The sequence below is a fragment of the Pleurodeles waltl genome, chromosome 3_1 (assembly GCF_031143425.1).
Source record: "Pleurodeles waltl isolate 20211129_DDA chromosome 3_1, aPleWal1.hap1.20221129, whole genome shotgun sequence".
Lineage (NCBI taxonomy): Eukaryota > Metazoa > Chordata > Amphibia > Caudata > Salamandridae > Pleurodeles > Pleurodeles waltl.
Window position 1 is genome coordinate 978,333,783 of NC_090440.1, and position 23,023 is coordinate 978,356,805.

Genomic DNA, 23,023 nt, shown 5'->3' on the forward strand with positions numbered 1-23,023 from the left:
ACAATGTCCACCCTTCTTGTGGATAATTCACTGTAGAATGGAGGCCTTGAATATGCAGCTGTGGAGTCCAGGCGATGCTGAGGGATTTGACAAGTTGTCCAGGAGCTGTCCCACGCCAGATGTCGGACTGCAGGAAGGTCAGTGGCCAGCAGGACCACCAACATGCCTTGGCAAATGCAAAAGACGTAGTGCAAGAAGAGTTGTAATGGTGGGGACCAGCAAGGTTCAAGGGACTTACCCTTTGCGAGTAAGTCAGGGTCAGCCCTCGGCAAGAAGGAGAGCCAACAGGAATCCATGGAGACCCCGGGAGGACCCTCTGGCAGCAGGCACAGGGAGTTGCGAGGAGGCCTCAGCAGCACAACAAAGATGGATGCCCACTTTGGAGGGAGGACATCGGTCTTGGAGCTGTGGGATGCTTGAGGCTGGGCCTTCTTGGTACTAGGAGGCCTTCGGACTGAAGACCTAACAAGCCTTGGAAATGACAACCAGACAGTGCACAGGGGTTCTGTCCAATTGGCTCCGACGAGGGACCACAATCTTCCCAGTTGCAAAGAAGACCGGTCAAACCTCTGGAGAGCCACAGAACCACCATCAGTGTTGGGGGTACCCTTACATTTAGAACCATGCACCCTGCCCTTGGGCTGAATTGCCTACTTTAGAGGTCACTTGCAGGGTCAGAGTGCAGTGACTTTGATATAAGGTAAACCTTATATCTGGGGTGAAGGATACATGCACCATTTCTCACAGGGTGCAATGGCAGACCTGTAGACCCAGTTTGTGTGGGCTCCCATGGGTGGCATAACACATGCTGCAGCCCATGGGGGCATCTCCTGGTGTACCAATGCCCTTGGTACCCAAGTACCATATACTAGGGACTTACAGGGGTATGCCAGTATGCCAATTGTGGGGTGTAAGAAGTACTTACCAATGAAATTTAAGGGAGAGAACACAGACACTGGGGTCCTAGTTAGCAGGATCCCAGTGTACTACAGTCAAAACACACTGAAACCAGGTGAAAAGTTGGGGCAACCATGTCAAAAATATACTACTTTCCTATGGCAACAATCCTCATTTTGTCTCTTCTCTGACTGCGGCCAGGAGCTTCCCTGTGTGTTTGCAATTCCATCCTTAACCCTCAGACCAGCAGGCTTCTCACTCCTTTTGTGCCTGGGGATGTGAATCCCATAGAGGATGTGGAACCCTGCGTACTGTCCAGTCCTCTGCTCCTCTGGCTGCTGCAATTTCCAAACCTCTTTAGGGAGGGTCCTCAGCACAGCACACCTTTCTCGATGGTGGCAGGATCAGACACCACCTGCCCCAGTTGCATCAGTAATATCCAACAAGTGTGTGCGTCAAATCGTGCAGGGGGGGGTTATGTCCTTCCATTTCTGGAAACCCGGCCCACCTTGCCACTGTCCTCAGAACGGCTGATGGAGCACCATCTCTTCTTGCTCCATTACGAAGTACAGGCTTTGCTGGCCACAGGAGCGATTGAGAGGATGCCAGGGTCAAAAGTAGAGCGTGGTTGATGTTCCCGCTACTTTCTGGTGTTGAAAAATGACTGAGGCCTCTGTTCTATTTTAGATATCTGCCCTCTTGACACCTTCCTATGGAAAGAAAGATTCAAGATGCTCACCTTTGCTTAGGTCCTGTCTTCTTTGGACCCCAGAGAAGAGTATGGATGGTAGGGTTGGCCCTCCAGGACACATTTCCACAGGTGTTACCTTGCGGTTCACAGTAGGCCATGAGCATTTATAGTTTGCTGTTCTCTCCTTTGCTTCACCAGTGCCCCACTAAAGTGATGACAGTGGCTGTAGCACACCTGCAAAGGTTAGGGGTTCCAGTCTAACCCTACCCACTGTTGAAGGCCGAACTTATTACAGGCAGTTGTCGCCCATCCTAGACTATGGCGAACCTTCTGTGCTTACTGGGATTCACTATCAACATGCCAAAGTCACACCTGATTTCTTCTCAGACACCCCCTTTCATTGTAGCCACTCTGGAGACTGTGCACTTATGCACTTACCCTCCAGATGGGAGAGTCCAGGACATTTGGGCTATGATCCAGATGTTTAAACTTCAGTCTTGGTTTTCGGTGAGACTGACTCTGGGCTGCTGGCTTTGATGGCAACCTGCATTTGTGTTTTGCTTTGGTTTTGCCGCCATAAGTGCACCGGGCATGCCCAGACGTGGGTCCCGGGCTCACTATGACTCTGGATTCAAGCTAGCCTGGCTGATGAAGGGTGAAACCCTGAAACCGGTCCCAGGATGCTTGCTTCTAGTCCAGGGAGGTCCTGGCCTGGCAGTTCGGGCTGGACTGTTCCCATGAGGAACAGGGTCAAGACTGATTTGCATATGGTTGGGTCTAAACTGGGGTGGCATGGTAAGCAAAAGAACAATGGATTATCCCCAGATCTGTGACTGGGGTGAATGTTTGATTGGTTCCGCATTCCGTCCATCATTTGTGGTTTGCTTGGCAACCTGCAGGTGAAGCACACTCAATAGCATATTCAGGCTCGGCAGTGGGATCTGACTGAAGTCCCAGTGGGCACTGCACCTGAGAAATCTCTTTAACCTGGTCCAGATTTCGGCAAAGGCTGCAAAAGATGTGCAAACAGGCATCTATATAAGAAATTACTTAGCTAAAAAGCATTTCAGGAAATGAGTAATCCACATTCTTAGTCCCATCTTTTTCAAAGGTGCTTATATTTGATATCTGATAGAAACTCTAAACTTTTCCCCAGGCATCAGTCTGGATCCAGAGAGTTTTTCCGAGCAGTACCCCTGCGCGCTGTCAGATGACGTTGGTCGGCTCCGCATCTGCGGTTCCCATATCGGGGCCACCTTGTCGCGCTGTCAGTGCCTTTCTTTTTGCGGCAGCCAGCATTGATCTGAAGAAGAGCCACCCCTCAGTCGCTTTTTGGCTGGTCTTTATCGACTTTTTGGCAAAGATTTTTGAGCATCTACAATCCTGGTGCATCAAGGATTTTGTCACGTAAGACTGAGTTTAAGCCCTGCGGATCCTGTCATCGGGCGATGTCCATGACGGATTTGCACCTCATGTACTTGTGGTGTTTAGAGCGCGACGACGACCCAAAGTTGTGCTCAGAGTGTCAGGCCATGAATCTGAAAGCTTTGAGGGAGCGGTCCCTTACGCTCCTTGCCTCCTGCCACTTGGCTCCCGATCTCGGTCAAGAGGAAGATCCTAAGAAGGGTCATTGAGCCCTCATTCTTGATCATCCCACTTCAAGTCCCCGGGACAGTCGGATATGAGGCACAAGAAGACATCGAAAATGAGCAAGCATTCTTCAGCTTCACCCTATCCATTGGCTAACGAGGGAAAGAGAACGTCGTCGCTCAAGGCCTCCGTCCTCGGAGCCTGCATCTGGGTTGGCTCCAGGCTTATTGGGAGCAACCCCTGTCCAACTTAGAGAGTTTTATGAGGTCCTGTGTCTCATCTTTGGGCAGTCTGACTCTGCTGCTGTGCCTTCGGGCCCCATGAGGTCGGCTGGGCCCCCTTGGGTTCTGCGCCGATGGCTTTGGCCTTGGCTCCAGGAGGCCCGCAGGGATCCGTTCCTGGATCAGAACCGTCATCAGTCGTACCACCTCGACCTTCTCAGACGCTAATTCGCAACGTCAGTGCTTCTGACACTGCCCGTGCCCACAGGCAGCGTCAACGCTGTTCTTATTGCTGACTCCAACACGGAGTCAGATCAGCATCTTCACACACCGATACAGACTTTGGCAGGGGCCTTGCTCCCTGTGTCAGATCCTGGCCCTTATTCTTATGGGTTGGTGTACGGTGAAGGATGGGAAGGGTCACTGGACCCTTAGGAATCCCAACTCCAAGAACCTATGGACTGGCAGATAGACCTGGATGAGGCCAGTGTTCTGGGTGCTTCTCCTGACACTGGCATGCTTTCTCCATCTCCCGTGGCTATGGAGAAGGGAGTGTCCTATACAATGGTGGTGCGAAGATCGGCCAAGGTCCTCGATCTCGATGTACCTTCAGGCGCAGTCAAGACTAACGTCCTTAAATAGGTGCTTCAGTCTGGAGCTTCATCCTCTGAACCTCTTTTGCCCTTCAATGAAGCCCTTAAAGATGCACGCTGGGTACCTGGTCCAAACCCAGCACCGGGGCTCCTGTGAACAGGACAATTGCCCACCGCCATAGAACTGCTCCAAATGACCCATTGTTCCTGACGCAACACTCCACCCTTGAGAGCTTGGTTATCCAAGCCTCTATGTCCCAGGGTGCATTCCCTTTTGCACCCTCGGATAGGGAATCCAAGAAGCTGGACCAGCTTGAAAAGAAACTGTTGTCCTCCAGCCTGATATTGCAGTCCGTGAACACTGCATGATTTTTGGGTCGTTATACCCATACTCTGTAGGACATGGTTGCACATATGCTGCCACAGGTTCCGGAAGCGGCCCGGGCCCTTCTCTCCCAAGCTGTTACTGATGGGAGAGATGCAGCGAAGTTCACAATCAAATGTGGGCTGGATACGACCCACACTGACTGGGCAGACCGGTTGCATCGATGGTGGCCTTGAGGCACCACGCCAGGTTGAGGTCATCTGGCTTTTCGAGGGATGTCCAATCTACCCTTTTGGACGTGTCCTTTGAGGGCACTCATCTCTTCGGTGAGAAAGCAGACTCAGAGCTCATGCTCTTCAAGGACTTTCGTGCTATGGCCAGGTCCTTGGGACTCGCAGCTGCTCCTCGCCTCCTTCAGTTTGCTTTTCACCCCTTTTGTGGCCATGGAACGGGCGTCCCATTATGTCTATTCCCCCCTATAGCTGAAGTGCTGCGTACACTACCTAGCCTCTGCATGGCTAGGGACATGAGACCCACCATCCCTGTGGATCAGGGAGCCTGTTGTCCGGTCAGCCTGCCGCCCCACCTCCTCTACAGCTGCTTCCAAATCTTCCTATTCTGATGCTTACCCACCAGGGACCAGTCAGAGGCTGGATTCGCCATCACCTGGCATCCGCTGGCAGTCCATCACGTTAGACAAGTGGGTTTTGCAAATAGTCTGAAGGGGTTACTCCCTCCCCTTTAAGACTACTCCTCCACATAATGCCACCATCCTATGATCGGATGACGGAGAATCACTTGGCACTTTTCCACGAGGTGGTTACGGCTCTCTTGGCCAGTGGAGTCATAGAGCAGGTCCCTGTGCCAGGAGTAGATTGTGGTTGTTATTTCTCCTACTTTCTGGTACCCAGAAAGGACAGGAGCCTGCTTCCTATCCTAGACGTATGGTCCCTCTATCTCTTCCTCAGAAAGGAGTTCAAAATGATCACTCTGGCTCAGGTTCTTTCTGCAATGGACCTAAGAGACTGGACGGTAGCGTTAGACTTGCAGGATGCTTATTTTCACATCCCCGTGTGGTCTGCGCATAGACGTTACTTGCAGTTCACGGTGGGCCATGAGCACTTTCAGTTCATCGTACTCCCCTTTGGCCTTGCAAGGGCCCCGCAGGTGTTCACTAAGGTGATAGTGATAGCAGCTCATCTGCTCAGGTCAGGGGTTTCAGTCCTCCCCCTACCTCGACGATTGGCTGTTGAAGGTGGGCTCGTCCCAGACTGTCGACTCCTACCTTCAGACTAGAGCTAACCTGCATTCGCTGGGGTTTCCTATAAACATGTCATAGTCATACCTGACTCCCTCTTAGAGGTGCCCTTTCATCAGAGCTTTCTGAATACAGTGCAGTTTCAGCTTAACTTGAGCGTGTAGAGTCCAGGATATTCAGACTATGATATAGATGTTTCAGCCTCTATTCTGGATTTTGGTGAGAATGACTGTGAGGCTGCTGGGCCTCATGGTCTCCTGCATCCTGTTGGTGAAATATGCCAGATGGCATATGCAGGTTTTGCAGTGGGCTTTGAAGTTCCAGTGAGTTATGGTGGCTCCTACAAAGAGAGTGTCAACGAGTTTCGGCCCCTAGATTCCAGGCCTCTTTAGAGCAGAATGGAAAACATTTAAGCCTTACCGGATTAAAAAAATAATTCCTGAGGTAATTGTCGTAGAAGGGTCTTTCTTTAAAATGTGCTCAATAGGAGCATGAAAAAGCCAGGCAAGTTACCTAATTCCCCGATGCTGTAGCTTCATCCAGTTAGCGTGTAAAGTAGGTTGCAAAAGACGCAGGGAACACGAATTCCCGGCAGCTCCATGTTGCATTTTAAACTTCCTACTTAATGTAGTGAATCGTTCCACTCATAATGAGACCTTCCTCCTTGGGATTTTGTGGTTCTTTCAAACCAGTTCAGAAAGCTTCAATTCAGCATGTATTATGGAAAAAAACTTTTTTAGTTGCAGTCGCATCTATCCATAGAATTGGAGAGATTCAGGCCCTATGCTGTCATCACAAAGTATTCCATAAAAATAAAGTGATCATGAGGACATACCTGTGAATACTTCCTGAATAAGTCCTGTATTTCCATGTAATCAGGGCATATTGCTCCCAACAATGTTTCAAAATCCCTCCATTCCATCAGAATGGTCTCTGCTTTTAGTAGGTGTTAAGAGTTCTGAACTTTAATCTAGACAAGAAGTCATTTGGAAATTGAAACATGTAAATATGGTCCCGTTCATACAAATGTATCATGTTCCAAACAATCTATTTCCAGATAAATTGTATCATTGAATTTAGTCTGTTATTAGAAAGCAAGCAAGTCTTTGCCAGGTAGTTCTTAGGCCCACTCTGTAATAAGCATCTTTGCCACTACTGCTTTTCTAAGGACATCCCTTTAGCTCAGATCTGCAAAGCAGCCCTCCGGGAGGTTGGTCCCTACTTTCATAAGACACTACAGTCTTGTTTCCTAATCTAATCCTGAGACTCAAGGGGGTCAAGGCTCCTTGAGCAATTTGTTGTGATAATTAGTTTGAGGCTTTTTCTTATTCTCGTCTCTTCTGTCGATCTTTAAGGAACAGGCTTGCTGATCAGTTCGGTGCTTAAGATTACCAAGGTACATCCTCTGAAGGAAAGGGAAAAGTTATTTACTGGTACTCCTAGTTATCCTTCAGTGAGCTCTTTATTGAAATCAATAGCAACCTTCCCTCTTACCTGGCTCCAGACTAGAGATAATGATGGCCTCTGTGGAAGGACCCTCAATTTCAGTGCAAAAGAACTGGGGCAACTGCCACTAAAAGGGGTTCAATGATCTACGGGTGGAGTGTTGTTCCTTAAAGGAACAGTTTCAGCTTTTCTGGCTCTTGGGGCTGCAGCCAACTTAGCTACATTTCCTTGCTTTTCCCATTCTTTCCTTTGTGATTTTGTTTTTTGTTTTGTCACTTTTATAAAACTAGTGACTATTTTGAGTCATAGTTGGATTTTTTTTTAAAGAAAATATGTGAAAATTGACCAGTATTGCCTGCACTAGGTTTTTATAAATTGTTGGATTGTCTACAATTTTCATGGAAGGAAAGTGTGACTATGCATATTTTTGTAATGTGTGTGCTGCAATAATGCACAAGGTGGGACTGTTCAGTGCTTATGGTTTAAACGGAGACTCTCCTGAAGGCCCTCTTGGCTTACAGGTAATTAACATTGCTGATAGAGACTTCTAATTGCTGCTTTTGAGCAGTACCTCTGCGCGCTGGTGGGTGGTGCCACGCTGCTCGACACTCATGCAGCTTTGCACAGGAAATGATGTGTAGGGCTTATTTAGGAACCACCCAGCGCACTCACAACAGTTCCACTCTTTCTGTGTAACTAGACTCGGATCTGGAGCTATCTCTCATATCTTTGAGACATCTTTTCAGACAAAAAAAATATTCAGTGTTTAAGGGAAATGTCACCTCACAAGACCACAGGATTCAAACCCTATAAGTACTTATGCAACCAAATGTCTGACAGATGCTCATCAGCTTTGCTTGTGGTGCTGTTGAGACTGCTCCAAGTTGAAAAGTCGGTGCTGGTCCACAAATCGTTGAGCTCCAAGCCTTTGGGCAAGTCGAAGGGAAAAAAAAACACAGAAAATCTAATCAATTCTCAGCCCCTTCCTCCCCTCCCCCATTCAAATTCACCTGAGAAGGGTTGAGGCCATTCCCATGCCTCTTGATTTTGCTCTTGAAGCTAATCAATGTCTGAGCCTGTCACACAACTTGTCTCGAGACAACACGAGTATTCAGGCCATCTGTGACACTGCAGTAGATGGAAGAGTTCAGAGAGTGATGCCATGTTTGACTGTTTGGATCCTTAACAACTTCCCGGGCATACCTTCAGACCCCTGATCTGGAATACCACCAGCATGTTCCCCTGCTGCACCAGTTGAACCCTTCAGGTCCTCCACCGGGCCTTTTCCTGCTCCTTTTCTAACTCCGACTTTGGTACCATGCTCCACACCTGCTGCCCCCCAACTCAACACCGATGCCAGCTCATTGGAAAGAGGAAGTGCATTTTGTGCTCTCTGACTCAGAGTCTGTGCCGTTATAACCTCGACCAAAGCCATAGTCAACTTCTATCAAAACACCATCTCCCCCGCTAAACGTGCCACCTCCACAAGGATGGACATGTACGCTCATTCCTTACCATTATTAATACTCCGCATCATTATCCGATTCGGATAATGATAATGATGTGGGTGATGACACAAAGTAACCATATTGCAAAGAAAACTGGTATGAGGACCTGCAAGAAGCTCGTGGCCTTGACACCTCCCCCCGAGTCAGGGCTTCTCACACACCCTAGCCCTGCCACAAGAATGCTTCTTAAGCAGTAGTCATGCTTAGGGCAAATTAAGTTCTTGAACTCCAGCTTTCCACCATAGTGGTCAGCACTGATGTCTTGACGGATGCTACAGGGCAGGCAAACATCCATTGAGCCCCTCCTGCCCTTCATTGAGGCACTTAGATATCCTTATGTGGGTGCTTGGGCCAAATCCTGCTCTAACCCCCTGGCCACTCACCAGATTGTGAGACGCCATTGCCCTGCCCTGTGCAAGCTTACATTTTTTTCTCCGTACCACTCTCCTGAAAGCATGAAGCTGCTATTCTTGTATTCTTTGGGATTTTGGTGGCTTAAGCCCTCCCAGGTTTTCCAGAAGATCTCAGATCTGTCCTGACCCAATCGATCCATAACTGTTGTGATGCTGCCAAGCTCACAATTCACTGTGGCTTGGACACTGCCATTTCCATCGGTGGACCATTGGCACCAGCATTGCCTTCTGACACCACCTCTGTCTTCAGTCCACTGGTTTTTCAAACATACCTTACAGACATGGCCTTTGATGGGATTCGTATATTTGGGTACAAGACAGATCCTGCTCTGGAGGGGTTTCAGGAGAGCAGGGCCACTGCACACTCCCTGATCTTATATGCCCACCTCTCCAGCTGCATCAGCCTTACTGTTCCTTTTGCAGCCTTGGTAGAGGTGCCCCATACCGTCAGCCTATTCAGCTTCAGCAAGGTGCACAGTAGTTTTGCAGCTGCTGCGCCTTCTGCCCCAGTAGTTTGTGTCAACGAGCCATTCAGACCACCCGCCCCCCCAGCCACACCTCTGAAGTGTGCCAGTTGGTAAACCACCACTTCGGACAAGTGGGTCCTCCAGATAGTCTGGATGGAATATTCCTTGACTTCAGTTTTTGCTCCACCACACCTGCTGTCCCCAGAGCAAATGATGGAAGACCACCTGTCCCTATTATGGTAGGACATTCCAGCTCTATTTCAGACTTGCAACCTATTAACGCCTTCCTCCGGATGGAAAAATTCCGGTGCTGCTCACACTGGGCAGGGTATTGCCTGCCCTCGTTCCTGGAGACTGGATAGTAGCATCTTCCCATACCTTGACAACTACAGTTTGAAGCCCCAGGCATGTGTTAGCTTTACCTCCACTATACAGTGAATCTCCTGCCTTCTTTGGAGATATCCCTCTACGAGCTGAATTCCCGCCTGTCTCCTTGTCAGACGCTCCCCTTTCTCAGGGCCATTCTGGACATAGTTCAGTTTCATTCTTTTTCCCCAGAAAGGAGAGGCCAGGACATTCAGGCTCTGATCCCAGTTGTTCAGCCTCTGTCCTGGATTTCATTGAAGTCGACTCAGAGGCTGCTGGGACTGATGGCTTCCTGCATTCAGTTGGTCAAGCCTGCCAGGTGGCATATGCAGGCTCTGCAGAGGCATCTGGAGTCTCAGTAGGCCACCAGACTACGTTCAGATTTGCAAGAAGACTGCAAAAGATCTGCAGTGATAGTTTCTGGACTGCGATGGAGCTGGCAGCAGACCTCTCTCCCTGCCCCACCTAAAGTTGAAAGTGATGACTGGTGCATCCCTTCTGGGTTAGGGAAGCCAGCTGGGAGATGTGGAGATCAGAGGCTTCTGGCCTTCAGTGGAGGTGCTGCTCCATATAATCTTACTGGACCTGGGGGCCATCCGCTTGGCTTTGAAAGCCTTTCTTCCATCCATCTTAGTGATACTGGTGCAGGTGCTTATAAACAATAGCATTGTCATGTGGTATTGCAACAAGCAGGGCGGTGTGGGGTCCTGTTCGTTGTGCCGGGTGGCACTATGCCTTTGGCAATGGCTGGGACATTAGGGCAGGCAAGCTCAGCTATCAACGTCTAGTAGGTCACTAGTTGCAATTACACTTTGAGGTGGCACAAGGACTGTTTCACAAATGGAGAGAATTCTAGCTGGATCTGTTCACCACCATTGAGAACGAGCAATGTCAGCAGTTCTGTGCGTTGGAATGTCCACGGCACAGCTCATGAGAGGATGCATTGAGTCTAGAGTGGAACTCTGAAGTTCTGTACTCGTTCCCACCGATACCATTCATGCCTTGAGTTCTAAGGATCACAAACGACTGGGCCAAGTCATCTTCCTGGCCCCAGCTAGGGCATGGAGAGCTTGGTATCTGCAACTCCTCGGCCTAAGCATTTGTCCTTCAATGAGGCTGCCCTGCTGGGAGGATCTGCTGTCACAATAGGGCAAGGTTCTGCACCCCGGCATTTCCAATCTCCACCTTCATTAATGGAGGTTGAGGGGCATCAGCTGAACTGCTTCTACCTTCCTCCAGATGTGGTTGGCTTGGCCTCTTGGCTGCTAGGCGTTTCTCGACAAAAACTGTAAATGCTTGTCATTGGGACAAATTTGTGGGTTGGTCTGGCACACACCAAATTGACCCCCTCCAGTCCAGTCTAGCTGGTGTTCTGTTTTTTTTTTTTTCTATCTGACAAGACTTTGCTTTGGCACAGTTAAGGGGCTTCTTATTGCATTTTTACGGTTGGCAGACCAGCCCTCATTGTTTAGTTGACTGTTTGTCACGCTTTATTTGAAATATCTCCAATACTTGTTTCCTCCCTTTACTTTCGTCATGCTTCAATGGGACCATAACGTGGTCCTCAAATATTTGATGTGCCCTTCCTTTAATCCGCTTTGCAGCTGTCCCTTGTGGCTCCTTACCATCAGTACTTTGTTCCTCCTCCCAATCACCTCTGTGAGACGTATGAGCAAGCTCAGGCTCTCTGTGTTAACTAGCTGTACACCACCCTCTTCCCAGACAAGCCGGATTCTGTGGACCTGAGCATCCTTCTTACCAAACATTTGAGCGCCGTTCATTGTTGGCAAACCATCACCCTACTGGCGTTCTGTGCTCTGCCTCACACTTCTAAGGAGGAGAAATTGTATTGCTTGGACCCCAAAAGAGCGATGAGCTTCAGTCGTACCAAGGAACACCGAGTGGACAATAAGCCCTTTGTGGGGTTTGCGATGGCAAAAAGGGCAAGTCTGTGCAGGACCCTCTCCAGTACTCTTTATCAGGAACTGCTATACAGTGGCCAAAAAGCAGCCTCCAGAAAGTCTATAAGCCCATTTCACCAGGGCCAAAGCTGCTACACCCAGTTCCTGTCTTGGACATCTGCTAGGTGAATACATGGGCATTGCTCGGTACATTAACAAAGGACTCCTGCCTGGACATCCAGGTTCACAGAAAGAGGCATTTCAATGCTAGTTCCAGTTGGACTTCTTGGTTTGAGCCAATTTACAAACCCACCTCCTCATAGGTACTGCTGTGGTATCTATTCAAAAGGTTAGGACCCTGTGGTTAGAAGTATCTATCAGAAGAACAAGTTACCTTCGGTAATGCTCTTTCTGGTAGAGACCATATATAACTGCAGATTCCTTACTGAGCGTCCCTGTTCTGTGAATTGGGCTCTATCCATTAATTAGATACCAATTCTAGGAATCTGTACACTGGTCAAAGCCAATTTGCTGTTGGGGCTCTGCATCTGAGGGCGCGGACATCCTCTCAAGCAGCTAACGTTGGTGCTTTGAAGTGACGCCTATGTAGGCCCTGCACGTCATTTCTGAAGCGGAACGGCATCCATGCTCAGTCGCATGGCACCACTTGGTGGCCTGAAGAGGTACTGGTCAAATTTTTATGGATCCAGTCTGACACCTGGGGAATATTCAAAAGATGAGCTTTCTGCATTTAGGGCCAGATGTACGAAGCAGTTTTCAAGTCGCAAACGGCGAATCAGCCCGTTTGCGACTTGAAAAATGCTATTTGGGATGTACAAAGACCAAACTGCGATTCGGTAACTTGTTACCAAATCGCAGTTTGGGTTTTGCGATTCGGTATTAGGAAGAGGCGTGACAAGGGCGTCCCCTCCGAATACCGAATCCAGATGGTATGTATGATTGTTGTGTGACGGCGAATGCGGTCGCAAAACAATCGCAGTTAGCACCAGTTTCAAACTGGTGCTAACCCATTCGCAAACGTGAAGGGGTCCCGATGGGACCCCTTCCCCTTTGTGATTGGTAGTGAAAATATTTTTTCAGAGCAGGCAGTGGTCCCACGGACCACTGCCGGCTCTGAAAAAAATGAAAAGAAAACTTTTCATTTTTGATTTTGAAATGCATCTCGTTTTCCTTTAAGGAAAACGGGCTGCATTTCAAAAAGTAAAAACTGCTTTACTTAAAAGCAGTCACAGACATGTGGTCTGCTGTCTCTAGCAGGCCACCATCCCGCTGAGGGCGGCCATTCCCAATGGGGTCGCAAATTGCGACACACCCCATGAATATTCACGAGGTAGGTCATTTGCAACCTCATTGGGAATCGCAACAGTGTCATTAACACTGTTGTACATCAGAATTTGCAACTCGCAAATTGCGACTGGCAAATTGCGACTCGCAAATTGCGAGTTACAAAACCTGATTTTTTGTACATGTGGCCCTTAATCTCTACCAGAAAAAGCGTTATGAAAGTAAGTAGCTTGTTCTGCCATTAGCTTGGTCCTGGGAGAGGTTTATATAGGATCATATTGTAGATTTTGCCCAGTTTCCAACTCCTGCCTCCTGTAGCACAAGTTCTTTGAAAAACTGTGTTGAAGTAGTGCAGTTGCACTTGGTTTCATGTCACAGCTCTAGTGCAGCGGTGCTGTGAGTTTGCTTGTTTTTCTAACACAGTCCATTGAAGCTCTCCTTTATGTAGAAAGGTGAAGCTATACTGACCCGTCTAACCAATAAGTTATGGCTAGTGCAGGTGTGTGAGAATATTTACATGGAGTGCATGAGCAGGCACTCTAGGTCTGATCACTGTGCCAGTGCTTTCCCTGGGACCTGTACTGTTGTATGCTCCTGTGCAACAGGTGCTCTTTGTATGCCAGTGAGTGTCTTTCTCTCTCTTGTCTCTCTTCAGGGATGGGGATCACTATGATGCTTTGAGAGATTGCCTGAAAGCCATCTCCCTGAACCCTCTACATTTGAAGGCCCACTTCCGCTTGGCCCGCTGCCTGTTTGAGCTCAAGTATGTCAGTGAGGCTCTGGAGTGTCTGGATGACTTCAGAGGAAAATTCCCAGAGCAGGCACACAGCAGCGCTTGTGATGCCCTTGACCGCGACATCAAGGCAGCACTCTTCTCCAAAAGTGACAGCTGTGAGTAGACAAGGGTCCTGGTATTGTATATTCTGAGATGGCATAATATTTGATAACAGCCTGCAGAGTCAGCTGTAGGAAGACTATGCCTCCCATAACCCTGATGGGCACTATCAACAATGAACTGAAGTGGCTAGTAGTCAGACTGGGGCCAATCTAATTCTTAATAATTCCCTGCATTAGCTTTCAAGCCATGAGCTCCTGAACCTCTTCCTCTTTCTTTCTTGTCATAGGCGTATTGGTAATTTGGCTCCAAATTGCAGTGCAGCAAATACCATTTCGTAATCCAAGTCGCCTGGATAATTTGTCCATTAAAACAGTCTGTAACATTTTAAATTCTCTTCTGCATCCAGCTCCTGAAAAAAACGCACCCCATCCTATCTCTACTCTCAGCCCTTCAGAATCTGCTACCCATGATCATGAGACTTCGTTTCTCACTAGTGACCTGCTGTAAGTCGTGCCCTGTGAGACATCTGTTTATGTTTTGTTGTATGTGTTTTCTTGTAGCGGATGATAAGAAAGGCAACACCCCCATCCGGTTGCGAGCCCCCGGACAAAAGGACTCCCTGTCAGAGGATGAGATGGTGCTGAGGGAAAGGAGCTTGGACTATAAACATCGTTACTGTGGGCACTGCAACACCACCACCGATATCAAGGAGGCTAACTTTTTTGGCAGGTAGGGTTACTGTAAGAACAGCAACTATCAAAAGGGTTGCAATTAAATGGTACGAAGTCTAGACATTACAAGTACAGTTGTGCAACATTTGAAAGCAACTATTAAGAGTGCACACGGTGTGCTTGTGAAGGTAATTCAAGATACCTTACCCTGTTTTATAATGAATGTGGTCTGTGCAGTGATTGGACTGTTACAGGTGTCTGTCAAGCCACTTAAACTTCTTCTGTTCCTTTAGCAATAATGTTGGATCACTTCTTTCATCATAGTCATAATAGTTCATTTTTTTATGTGAAACTTTATATTTAGTAGGTGTGGAAAGGATGACTGGAAATGTTCTCCAGCATTGGAGATTTGCATGATTAAATTATCAATTGTCAGACTGGCACCCTTCGGTAATCATTGCTAACCATTGTAGCAGTGTACCATTACACTCAAAAATATTGAAATAGACATAGACTGCATGTAACCCCAATGTAGATCTCTCAGCAGCACATGCTTCAGGAGTCTGATTTGATGTTGGAGAACGTCTGAGAAGACAGTATTCTGGCAACCACGAATTGGAGATAATCAAGTAATGAAATCTAGTATTTCAAACGTGGCTTTCTTCCCAGTGAAACATGTTTGTGACAAGCCAGAACTCCAAATACCCTAGTTTGCACGCAGCTGGTGCAGCCCAAGATTGCAAGGAGAGGCTTTCACAGTGAACTGGTTAGTAAATATTTAAGTACACATTCCCATTTCTTTCTATAGTTCCCACAGAGTTTTGCAAGAATAAGTGAGCACTGCAAGGTCCTCTTAGTGGCTCTAGCATAGCTGTGTCAACCCTTGTATCTGGAGTTGTCCCACATGTTTAACCAAGAACCAGTTTGGTTCAACCCAGATGTGACTGCTTAAGGAACAGGGAACAAACACCACAACTCATGCTTCCTTTAGTTGACAGCCTTGCTCATCAAGAATTTGATCTGAGTTATTTATTCATTCTTGAGGAGTGCAGGCAGGTTCTAAGATTGGCTAGGGCAGTGTAGGAAGCTGGCTCTGTATATACTATCTCAAAGTGAGAGATGGTGTGCACAGAGTCCAAGGGTTCCCCTTGGAGGTTGATAGTGGCAACATTTGATAATTCTAATGCTCTATTTTGTGGTAGTGTAGTTGAGCAGTAGGCTTATCAGAGGGTAGTGTTAAGCATTTGTTGTACACACACCCAAAGACTTAACTCCAGGCCAATAGTTTTTATATAGAAAAATATATTTTCTTAATTTATTTTAGAACCCCAAGATTCAAGATGTTTGTCAACAAGACCCGCATTGGGACATACGGAGTGGTGCTGCACGAGAGGTGGTCTCTATGCGGATGATTCGTTAATATACTTCTGGGATTTTCACCAGGACTTACCTGGGGTGGTGGCAGCGTTACATGCTTTTGGTGAAGCCTCTGGATTGAGGTTGAACTGGTCTAAGTTCGGACTGTTCCCTCTGCATAGACTCCCTGAGGCAGAGCAGGAGGGTCCACGCTTTTTGGGTCTGCTTTAGCAATATGACACCTTCTGTTACCTCGAAGTGAATGTTTACCATGCATAACGGGACCTGATTGATGGCAATCTGGGTAGTCCCTTGTTGTGAGTGCACCATTCTCTAATGTCCTGAAACTCCTTATCACTCTCTCCAGTGGTCAAGTTCTTCATTGCAAAAATGCTTGTATTACTCCGGTTGGTTTATCATTTCTCAGGTTTGTCTGTCCTCCTACACCAGTCCTTTTTATGAGAACTGAATGCACTCCTCTCTGACTTGATTTGGGGTACTGGGAGGAAAAGAGTGGCCTTGCATAAGTTTTTTGCCCATCTGGTGAATTTGCATGCCATCTGGGTACGTGAGCTTGGATGGCGGTGGATGTTCTTACATTGGGGTACCTGTATGAGCATCAACTCTTTATGTCCTTTCAGGACCTCAGGGCGCCTTGTAAAATTCATGAAGGCCATTTCCTGACACACAACGCCTTGGTGGCGACTGTCGAGACTGTGTGGTGGCCATAGTGCTCCAAGCCGGGCACATCTTCGGTGTCGCAGGTACTCTTGTGGCATGGTATGGGCAGGCATGTAGTTGCCCTACTATACAGCGGATTATTAGAGCATTGCATTCAGACCCTCCAGACTTAGAAGGATAGGTGGGCTCTATCTCTTGGCCAGGACCTAGTAGACAGATTGTGGTCCTGTGCATTGGAGCAGGTACAGGGGGTTTTCAGGTTCTCTCGTCTGAAATATACCTAGTTTAAATATGTCCATCAGACACATATGACCCCTTTGCAACTTCATTGTATCTTCCCTGGTGTGCCACAGAAGTGTCCCCTGCCGCCCCTGCCTTGAGGCTGACTTTTATCAAATGGTATGGGCCTGCCTAGAGATAGACCGTTATTGGAGGGAAGTCATCAAGATCCTGTCTAACATCATGGCCTCCTGGGTGGGACCCTGCTCATACACGGAAGAACTGATACATTGTTATGTTTATCGATATGGCATTCGTACTCCTGTAGTGCTGTATTGCTATGGCATGAAAGTCCGTGTCAGCGACATCGCTGTCACTGTGGTTGAAGGACCTTCTTAACTGGTTGTCTGCTTAGACTACCTCCCCAACGTGCAGCAGCTCCTTCACTGGATGCCTGGGATGCTTGTCTTCATGGGTTGTTGGCTAAGATGGTCGAGAGATACCCTGAGACTGGGTGTTCCCTCGCTGGTGCTCTCTGGCCTGCTGGTGTTATTGCAGTAGGACGTTTTCCTTCCAGAGTGGCTCATTGGCCTTGGATGTCAGGTTGGTTTCCTGCCCCTACTGTTCTTAGCTGCGCTGACTGCGGAGACACCTTGGAGACTTTCCCCCTGGGATGTTTCCACTCAGGGCTGTTAGTTGGTTCTTCGCCCATTCTCCCCTCGTCTGATGATAGCTGGCACTCACATCAGTGTGGCGCTTCCGCTGGGCTATTTACACTTCTGACACTAATAGTTCTTTCCCAAGTTTGGTGCTTGTTGCCACGTTTATGCTTCTTTCTAGGTACACTTGACTTCTTATTAGGGTTCTGAATAGTCATGATAGTAGGACATGTCACCCCCAGGCTCATTCAGGGAGAGAGTTGGTTCTGCTCCGTTGGTTATCCCATTCGGTGCCTTTCCCTTTATGTGGAAAGTGAATTGTTTCTGATTTGTTCTTACACTACCACCGGGGGGTTTAGTACCCTGGGATCTCAGGGCAAGTTAATTGTATTGACTGTGTACTCCTGCCATCCGTCGACTGCTACTGTCCTAACCAAGATGTTTACAGATCACATTTTTTAATCAAGAACTACTTTAAAAAAAAGAAATCTGGTCCAAATGCTCTAAGCTTACATTACAAAACGGGACAAGTATGATTTCTCTGTAGCTCTCAGGGACAATAACTGTGATGTACTGTACTACTTTGTACACTCCAAAGTAAACAATAAAAGTATATTTTTAAAAAGTGAGGAATCTGTGAAACACACTAAGCTGTAAAGTTAGTGTTCTGTTGCTTTCTGATGCCTAATTGCAATAGCTCTGACCTTTCCCGTTTTCCTCTTACAGCAATGCACAGTATATCATCAGTGGCTCAGATGATGGTTCCTTCTTCATCTGGGAGAAAGAAACTACTAACCTAGTCCGGGTGCTACAGGGGGATGAGTCGATTGTGAACTGCCTCCAGCCCCACCCCAGCTACTGCTTTCTGGCCAGCAGTGGCATCGACCCTGTTGTGAGGCTGTGGAGTCCGAGGCCTGAGGTAAATGGGGAATATGGTGAGGGCTGATGAGGAGCATGATTGCATCAGAATGAGAAAAGGATGTCTTGTAAAAAGAAAGGCTAAGGGCATAGACCCAAACGCTGTAAAGAAATGGACTCCGAGAGTTCGCATAACTTGTTGAGAGGACTGGCAGGGTGTTATTCAATTTGCTCGGAACCAACACATACTGAATGATCCCTAATCTGTAGTGGAAGTCAGCGGCTTCCCAAGTCTTGCCATGTAGTATCACCAATGGTAGTACAAATCCTTCCGTAGTCCTGAACTCCGTTGTCAACGGTGGAACAAATCTACCGCTCCTATTTTGCATGGAGTGTTCACATCGAGACAGCATTCCTGTTAGTCTGGTGTTTAAGGGTCAGCAGTAGGACAGTGTATTTCAATGTCTCCTGCCCTGTAGTGTCACAGGTAGAGCCGTGCATTTGTTTGTCCTGCCTGCAGTGTCCACATTAGAATAGAGCATTTGTAGCCTGCCCCTACACTGTCAGCGATTGAAAGATAGGACCTGCCCTACTTATGACCTACAGGGTCAGGGGTCAGACACACACATACCCTTAGTTATCCAGTATTTGATCTTTCATAAATTCACATGCTTGAATCATCCCTGTCGTCGAAGTGGGAGTCCCATGGTACATAAAATAGCAATAAATAATAAAAAAAAAATGTTTTGCCATAGGCTATAATGGAGCCAGAGCTTGCTCATATAGCCTATCCATGTCCTTTTGTGAAAGGACCCAAACCTGCCTGCTGTCCAATAAGGCACCAGCACCCTCTAGAACCTTCTCCAGAGAAGCTCCCTTCCTCAGATTTTCTACCGCACGTCGTGTGAAGGGAGTTTCCCTGAGCTCTGCTCAGTTTTTTCTTCTACTTCAGAGATTTTCCTCTCAAAAAAGCTTGAAATATGTCAAATTCTTCTAGAAAAGGCCTTTTCCGCCCTTGCAAGACCTGTGGGAAGAAAAGGCTCCATGTGGATGACCCACATAAAGACTGTTTGTACTGTCTCTACCCACAACATCAGGTTAAGGACTGCAAAATATGTCGTACCTTCTCCACAAAGACCCTCAGAGACCGGGAGGGCAGGCTCCTGACATGGTTACATGCCAAATCCTGTACTTCAGGTGAGGAGAGTGGGTCAGAGAGGCCACCTAAAAGGTCCAGATCTGAGGACCTAGGCCACATAGAAAAATCCAGGAAGAGGCAAAAATCTCATCATGGGAAGGGCTTACAGACTTCAGTCTCCTCTGAGCCTTCCTCTCCTCTTCAAAAGAAGGAGTCCTACCATCTATCTCCTTCTTCAGAGCCTTCCACTTCTGGAAAAATGACTCTAAAAATTAAATCGACGACGACAACACCGTCGACGACCGTGGCGACGACGACGGTACCTACATCTACTGTCTCCACTTCATCGTCGACGAGACCGTCGTCAACGACCTTAACATCGACGGTAAGGGATCCGATCCCCTCGCTCAAGACTCCATCGGCACCGTCGACGACTGCCCCGTCGACTATAACTTCAGCGACACCTTTTTCATCGGCGCTTTCGCCACTGACGGGGTCAAAGAAACTACCGTCGACGACACTACCGTCGGCGAGACCATCGTCGGCGAGACCATCGTCAACGAGGCCACTGTCGACGGAAAAATCTGTACCATCCACGGCTGCATCAACTTTCACACCATCGACAGCAGTGATGCCTAGTAGACGGGTTGAGGCCACTCCTACCTCTTCCAGGTCTCCAGATCTCCGAGCCATGGTCAGCATCAGAAATCTACCTGCACAGGACATTTATCCAACCGACACATCTCCAAACAAGGTGTCAGCTTTACTACCCAGTCATCTTCTTGACTGGGAGGAATCGGACGAAGGTCCTTTCGGAGATGCACATAGCCCCTCGCAGCTCCATGTCAAATACCAAGATGACGATGAAGAGGATGAGTATGAACAGTATCAACCATACTACTCTCATCAGGAGCAGTACTACGAAACACGAGAGCCTCAACACAGAGACACCGTACAAATGCCTTCCTCCTTAATCCAGGCTTTACAATCCATGCTTCATGATTATAGGAGAAGGTTTCCAGCGGAAGGTCAACCACCGGCCCCGGTCTCTACGGTGACGCCAGTTAATGCTCCTCCTCCTCCAGCTACTCCAAGATCAACATCACACTCGGTGTTAGCTGCACCCCCCAGAGATGAAGGTTCCACTTCAGGGGAAGAAGAACAAGAAGAAGGAGAAATTTCAACTCCACAACATCCTACCGAGGAATGGGATGATTACTTGGCACCCACTCCTTCTCCACCACCCCCTCACCCCTCAGATTCGCCGCCCGAGGACATAGGTGGTTTCCATAATCTTATGGACAGAGCCGCAGTACGTTTCCACCTCCCAACATCTGTCTCCCAATCGGAATGTTTCCTACATGATTTCAAAGAGCAATCACGGAAGTCGGTACGGTCCATTCCGATTATTGATTACATATGGAGCGAGGGCACAAAAATTATGCGGAATCCGGCTACGGTTCCTCCAGTTCCACAAAAACTGGATAAAAAATATAAGGCAACCCAAGATTCTCCAGCATGCCTTACTGGCCATCCAAAGCCTGATTCGGTCATTTCACAGGCTGCTCAAAGACGCTCCAAAAATCCATCAACGCCTATCTCCACTCCTCCAGACAAGGAAGGTCGCAGACTGGATAATATAGGCAAGAGATTCTCCTCTATGTCCGCAATCACTGTCAGGGCAGCAAATTCATTAGCAATTTTAGGCCGATATGATCGTCAAATGTGGTCCGACATGCAACCTTTCCTGGACCTCATCCCGAAAAATAAGAAGAGGCACGAAAGATCCTACAGGAAGGTGAGCGTGCGTCGGAAGAGATTATTGACTGCGCTTTGGACATAGCCTCTACTGGTTTCCGCCAACTAGCGGGTGCCGCTGTCTTACGACGTCAAGGTTGGCTCAAGGCCACATCTTTCAGACCAGAAGTGCAGTCCTGAATTTTAGACATGCCTTACGATGGGGAATCTTTGTTTGGCAAACATGTGGATGACGCACTTCAAACCATTAAGACGGACACAGACACTGCCAAGTCCCTGGGTACCCTGCAGTACCGGAAGCAGCCCTTTCGAGGGGCTAGAGGGAGAGGTTTCACCTCATTTCGAGGTTCCTTTCATAGACAATACCAACAATCCCCGTACAGGCCTTCATACCACCAGCAGTACAGGCAATCATCGACTGCCTCCTATACCAGACAAGGAGGGAAACGAAGGCAGGGTTCGCAATCCAGAGATCAACCCAGAAAGCAATGATCTTCTACAGGCACCGGCTATGCTCCCCCAATGCCCGCAACATCAACAAATAGGAGCAAACATTTCCAACTTCATCCAAGAGTGGAAGAAGATAACAGACAAGTGGGTGCTAGATATAGTGACAAGAGGTCATACCCTGGAATTCACACAAAAGCCACCGCTTCGCCCACCAACATCAGGCAGCTCTCTCCACCTTCGTCTGCTTCAAGCGGAAGTCTTCAGCCTTCTGGCCAAAGGGACTATAGAGACAGTTCCTCTGCAACAACGGGGTCTCGGATTCTACTCCTGTTTTTTCCTCATAAGGAAGAAGTCAGGAGAGTGGCGTCCTATACTAGACCTCAGGAAACTCAACAAGTTCCTTCGGAAACAATCCTTCAGGATGATCACACTGTCAGATATCTTGCACCTCTTGAATCCTGGAGATTTTATGACAACTTTAGATCTCCAGGACGCCTACTTCCACGTTCCAATACACCAAAAACATCGCAAATATCTCAGTTTTACAGTAGCCGGTGCCCATTATCAATTCAGAGTCCTACCATTTGGCCTCAGATCAGCTCCGAGAATCTTCACAAAATGCCTTGCCCCAGTCGCAGCCTCCCTCAGAAGCAAGGGTTTCCAGGTGTTCCCTTACCTGGACGACTGGCTCATAAAAGCTCCATCATCCCTACTTTCCTTTAAAAGCCACAGATGCCTGCCTAAAACTATTCAACAGTTTGGGTCTAACAGTGAACCTACAAAAGTCAGTCGTGTTTCCCGCACGCAGGAGAGTTTTCCTGGGAGCAGAATTAGACACTATCCAAAACAAGGCATATCTTACCCTAGCAAGGCAGCAGAAGCTGACCCAATTGGCTGTCACAATCTCCGCAAGAAAGTTTGTTTCAGTACGACTATTCAAATCGCTTCTGGGCATGATTTCCTCAGCCATAGTCCTAGTACCGCTGGCAAGACTCAAAATGAGGCCTCTACAAGAAGAACTACAACTTCAATGGACCCAGTCACAAGGATCCTTCGACGACTTAATAACTATCACACCAAAGATTCGGCAGGCGTTAGAATGGTGGTCTCACATCAACCACCTCTCCCACGGTCTAACTTTTCTGGCACCAATAGCAGATTTCGTTATCACCACGGACGCCTCCTTGGAAGGATGGGGAGGCCACTTACAGGACATACGCATTCAAGGCAGATGGTCCAAGCTCCAAAAAGAGATGCACATAAATCTGTTAGAGCTGAAGGCGATTCATCTCACGCTCAAGGCTTTTCTGCCACGCATCACAGGATCATCAGTGTTAGTCAGAACAGACAACACAACAAGCATGTTCTACATCAACAAGCAGGGAGGAACAAGATCTCTCTCTCTCTCTCAAGA

General features: G+C 47.9%; 1 protein-coding gene across 8 annotated transcripts in view; it reads left to right on the plus strand.

Moving 5' to 3' along the window:
* Positions 1–23,023, plus strand: part of WDTC1 (WD and tetratricopeptide repeats 1) — a 499,786-nt gene that overhangs the window by 412,321 nt on the left and 64,442 nt on the right. For all 8 annotated transcript variants that reach the window (XM_069224084.1, XM_069224088.1, XM_069224081.1 and 5 more), the window contains 3 exons: positions 13,637–13,872; positions 14,380–14,548; positions 18,132–18,324. In XM_069224084.1, coding sequence (XP_069080185.1) covers positions 13,637–13,872; positions 14,380–14,548; positions 18,132–18,324 — 598 coding nt within the window. The remainder of the gene's footprint in view (positions 1–13,636; positions 13,873–14,379; positions 14,549–18,131; positions 18,325–23,023) is intronic.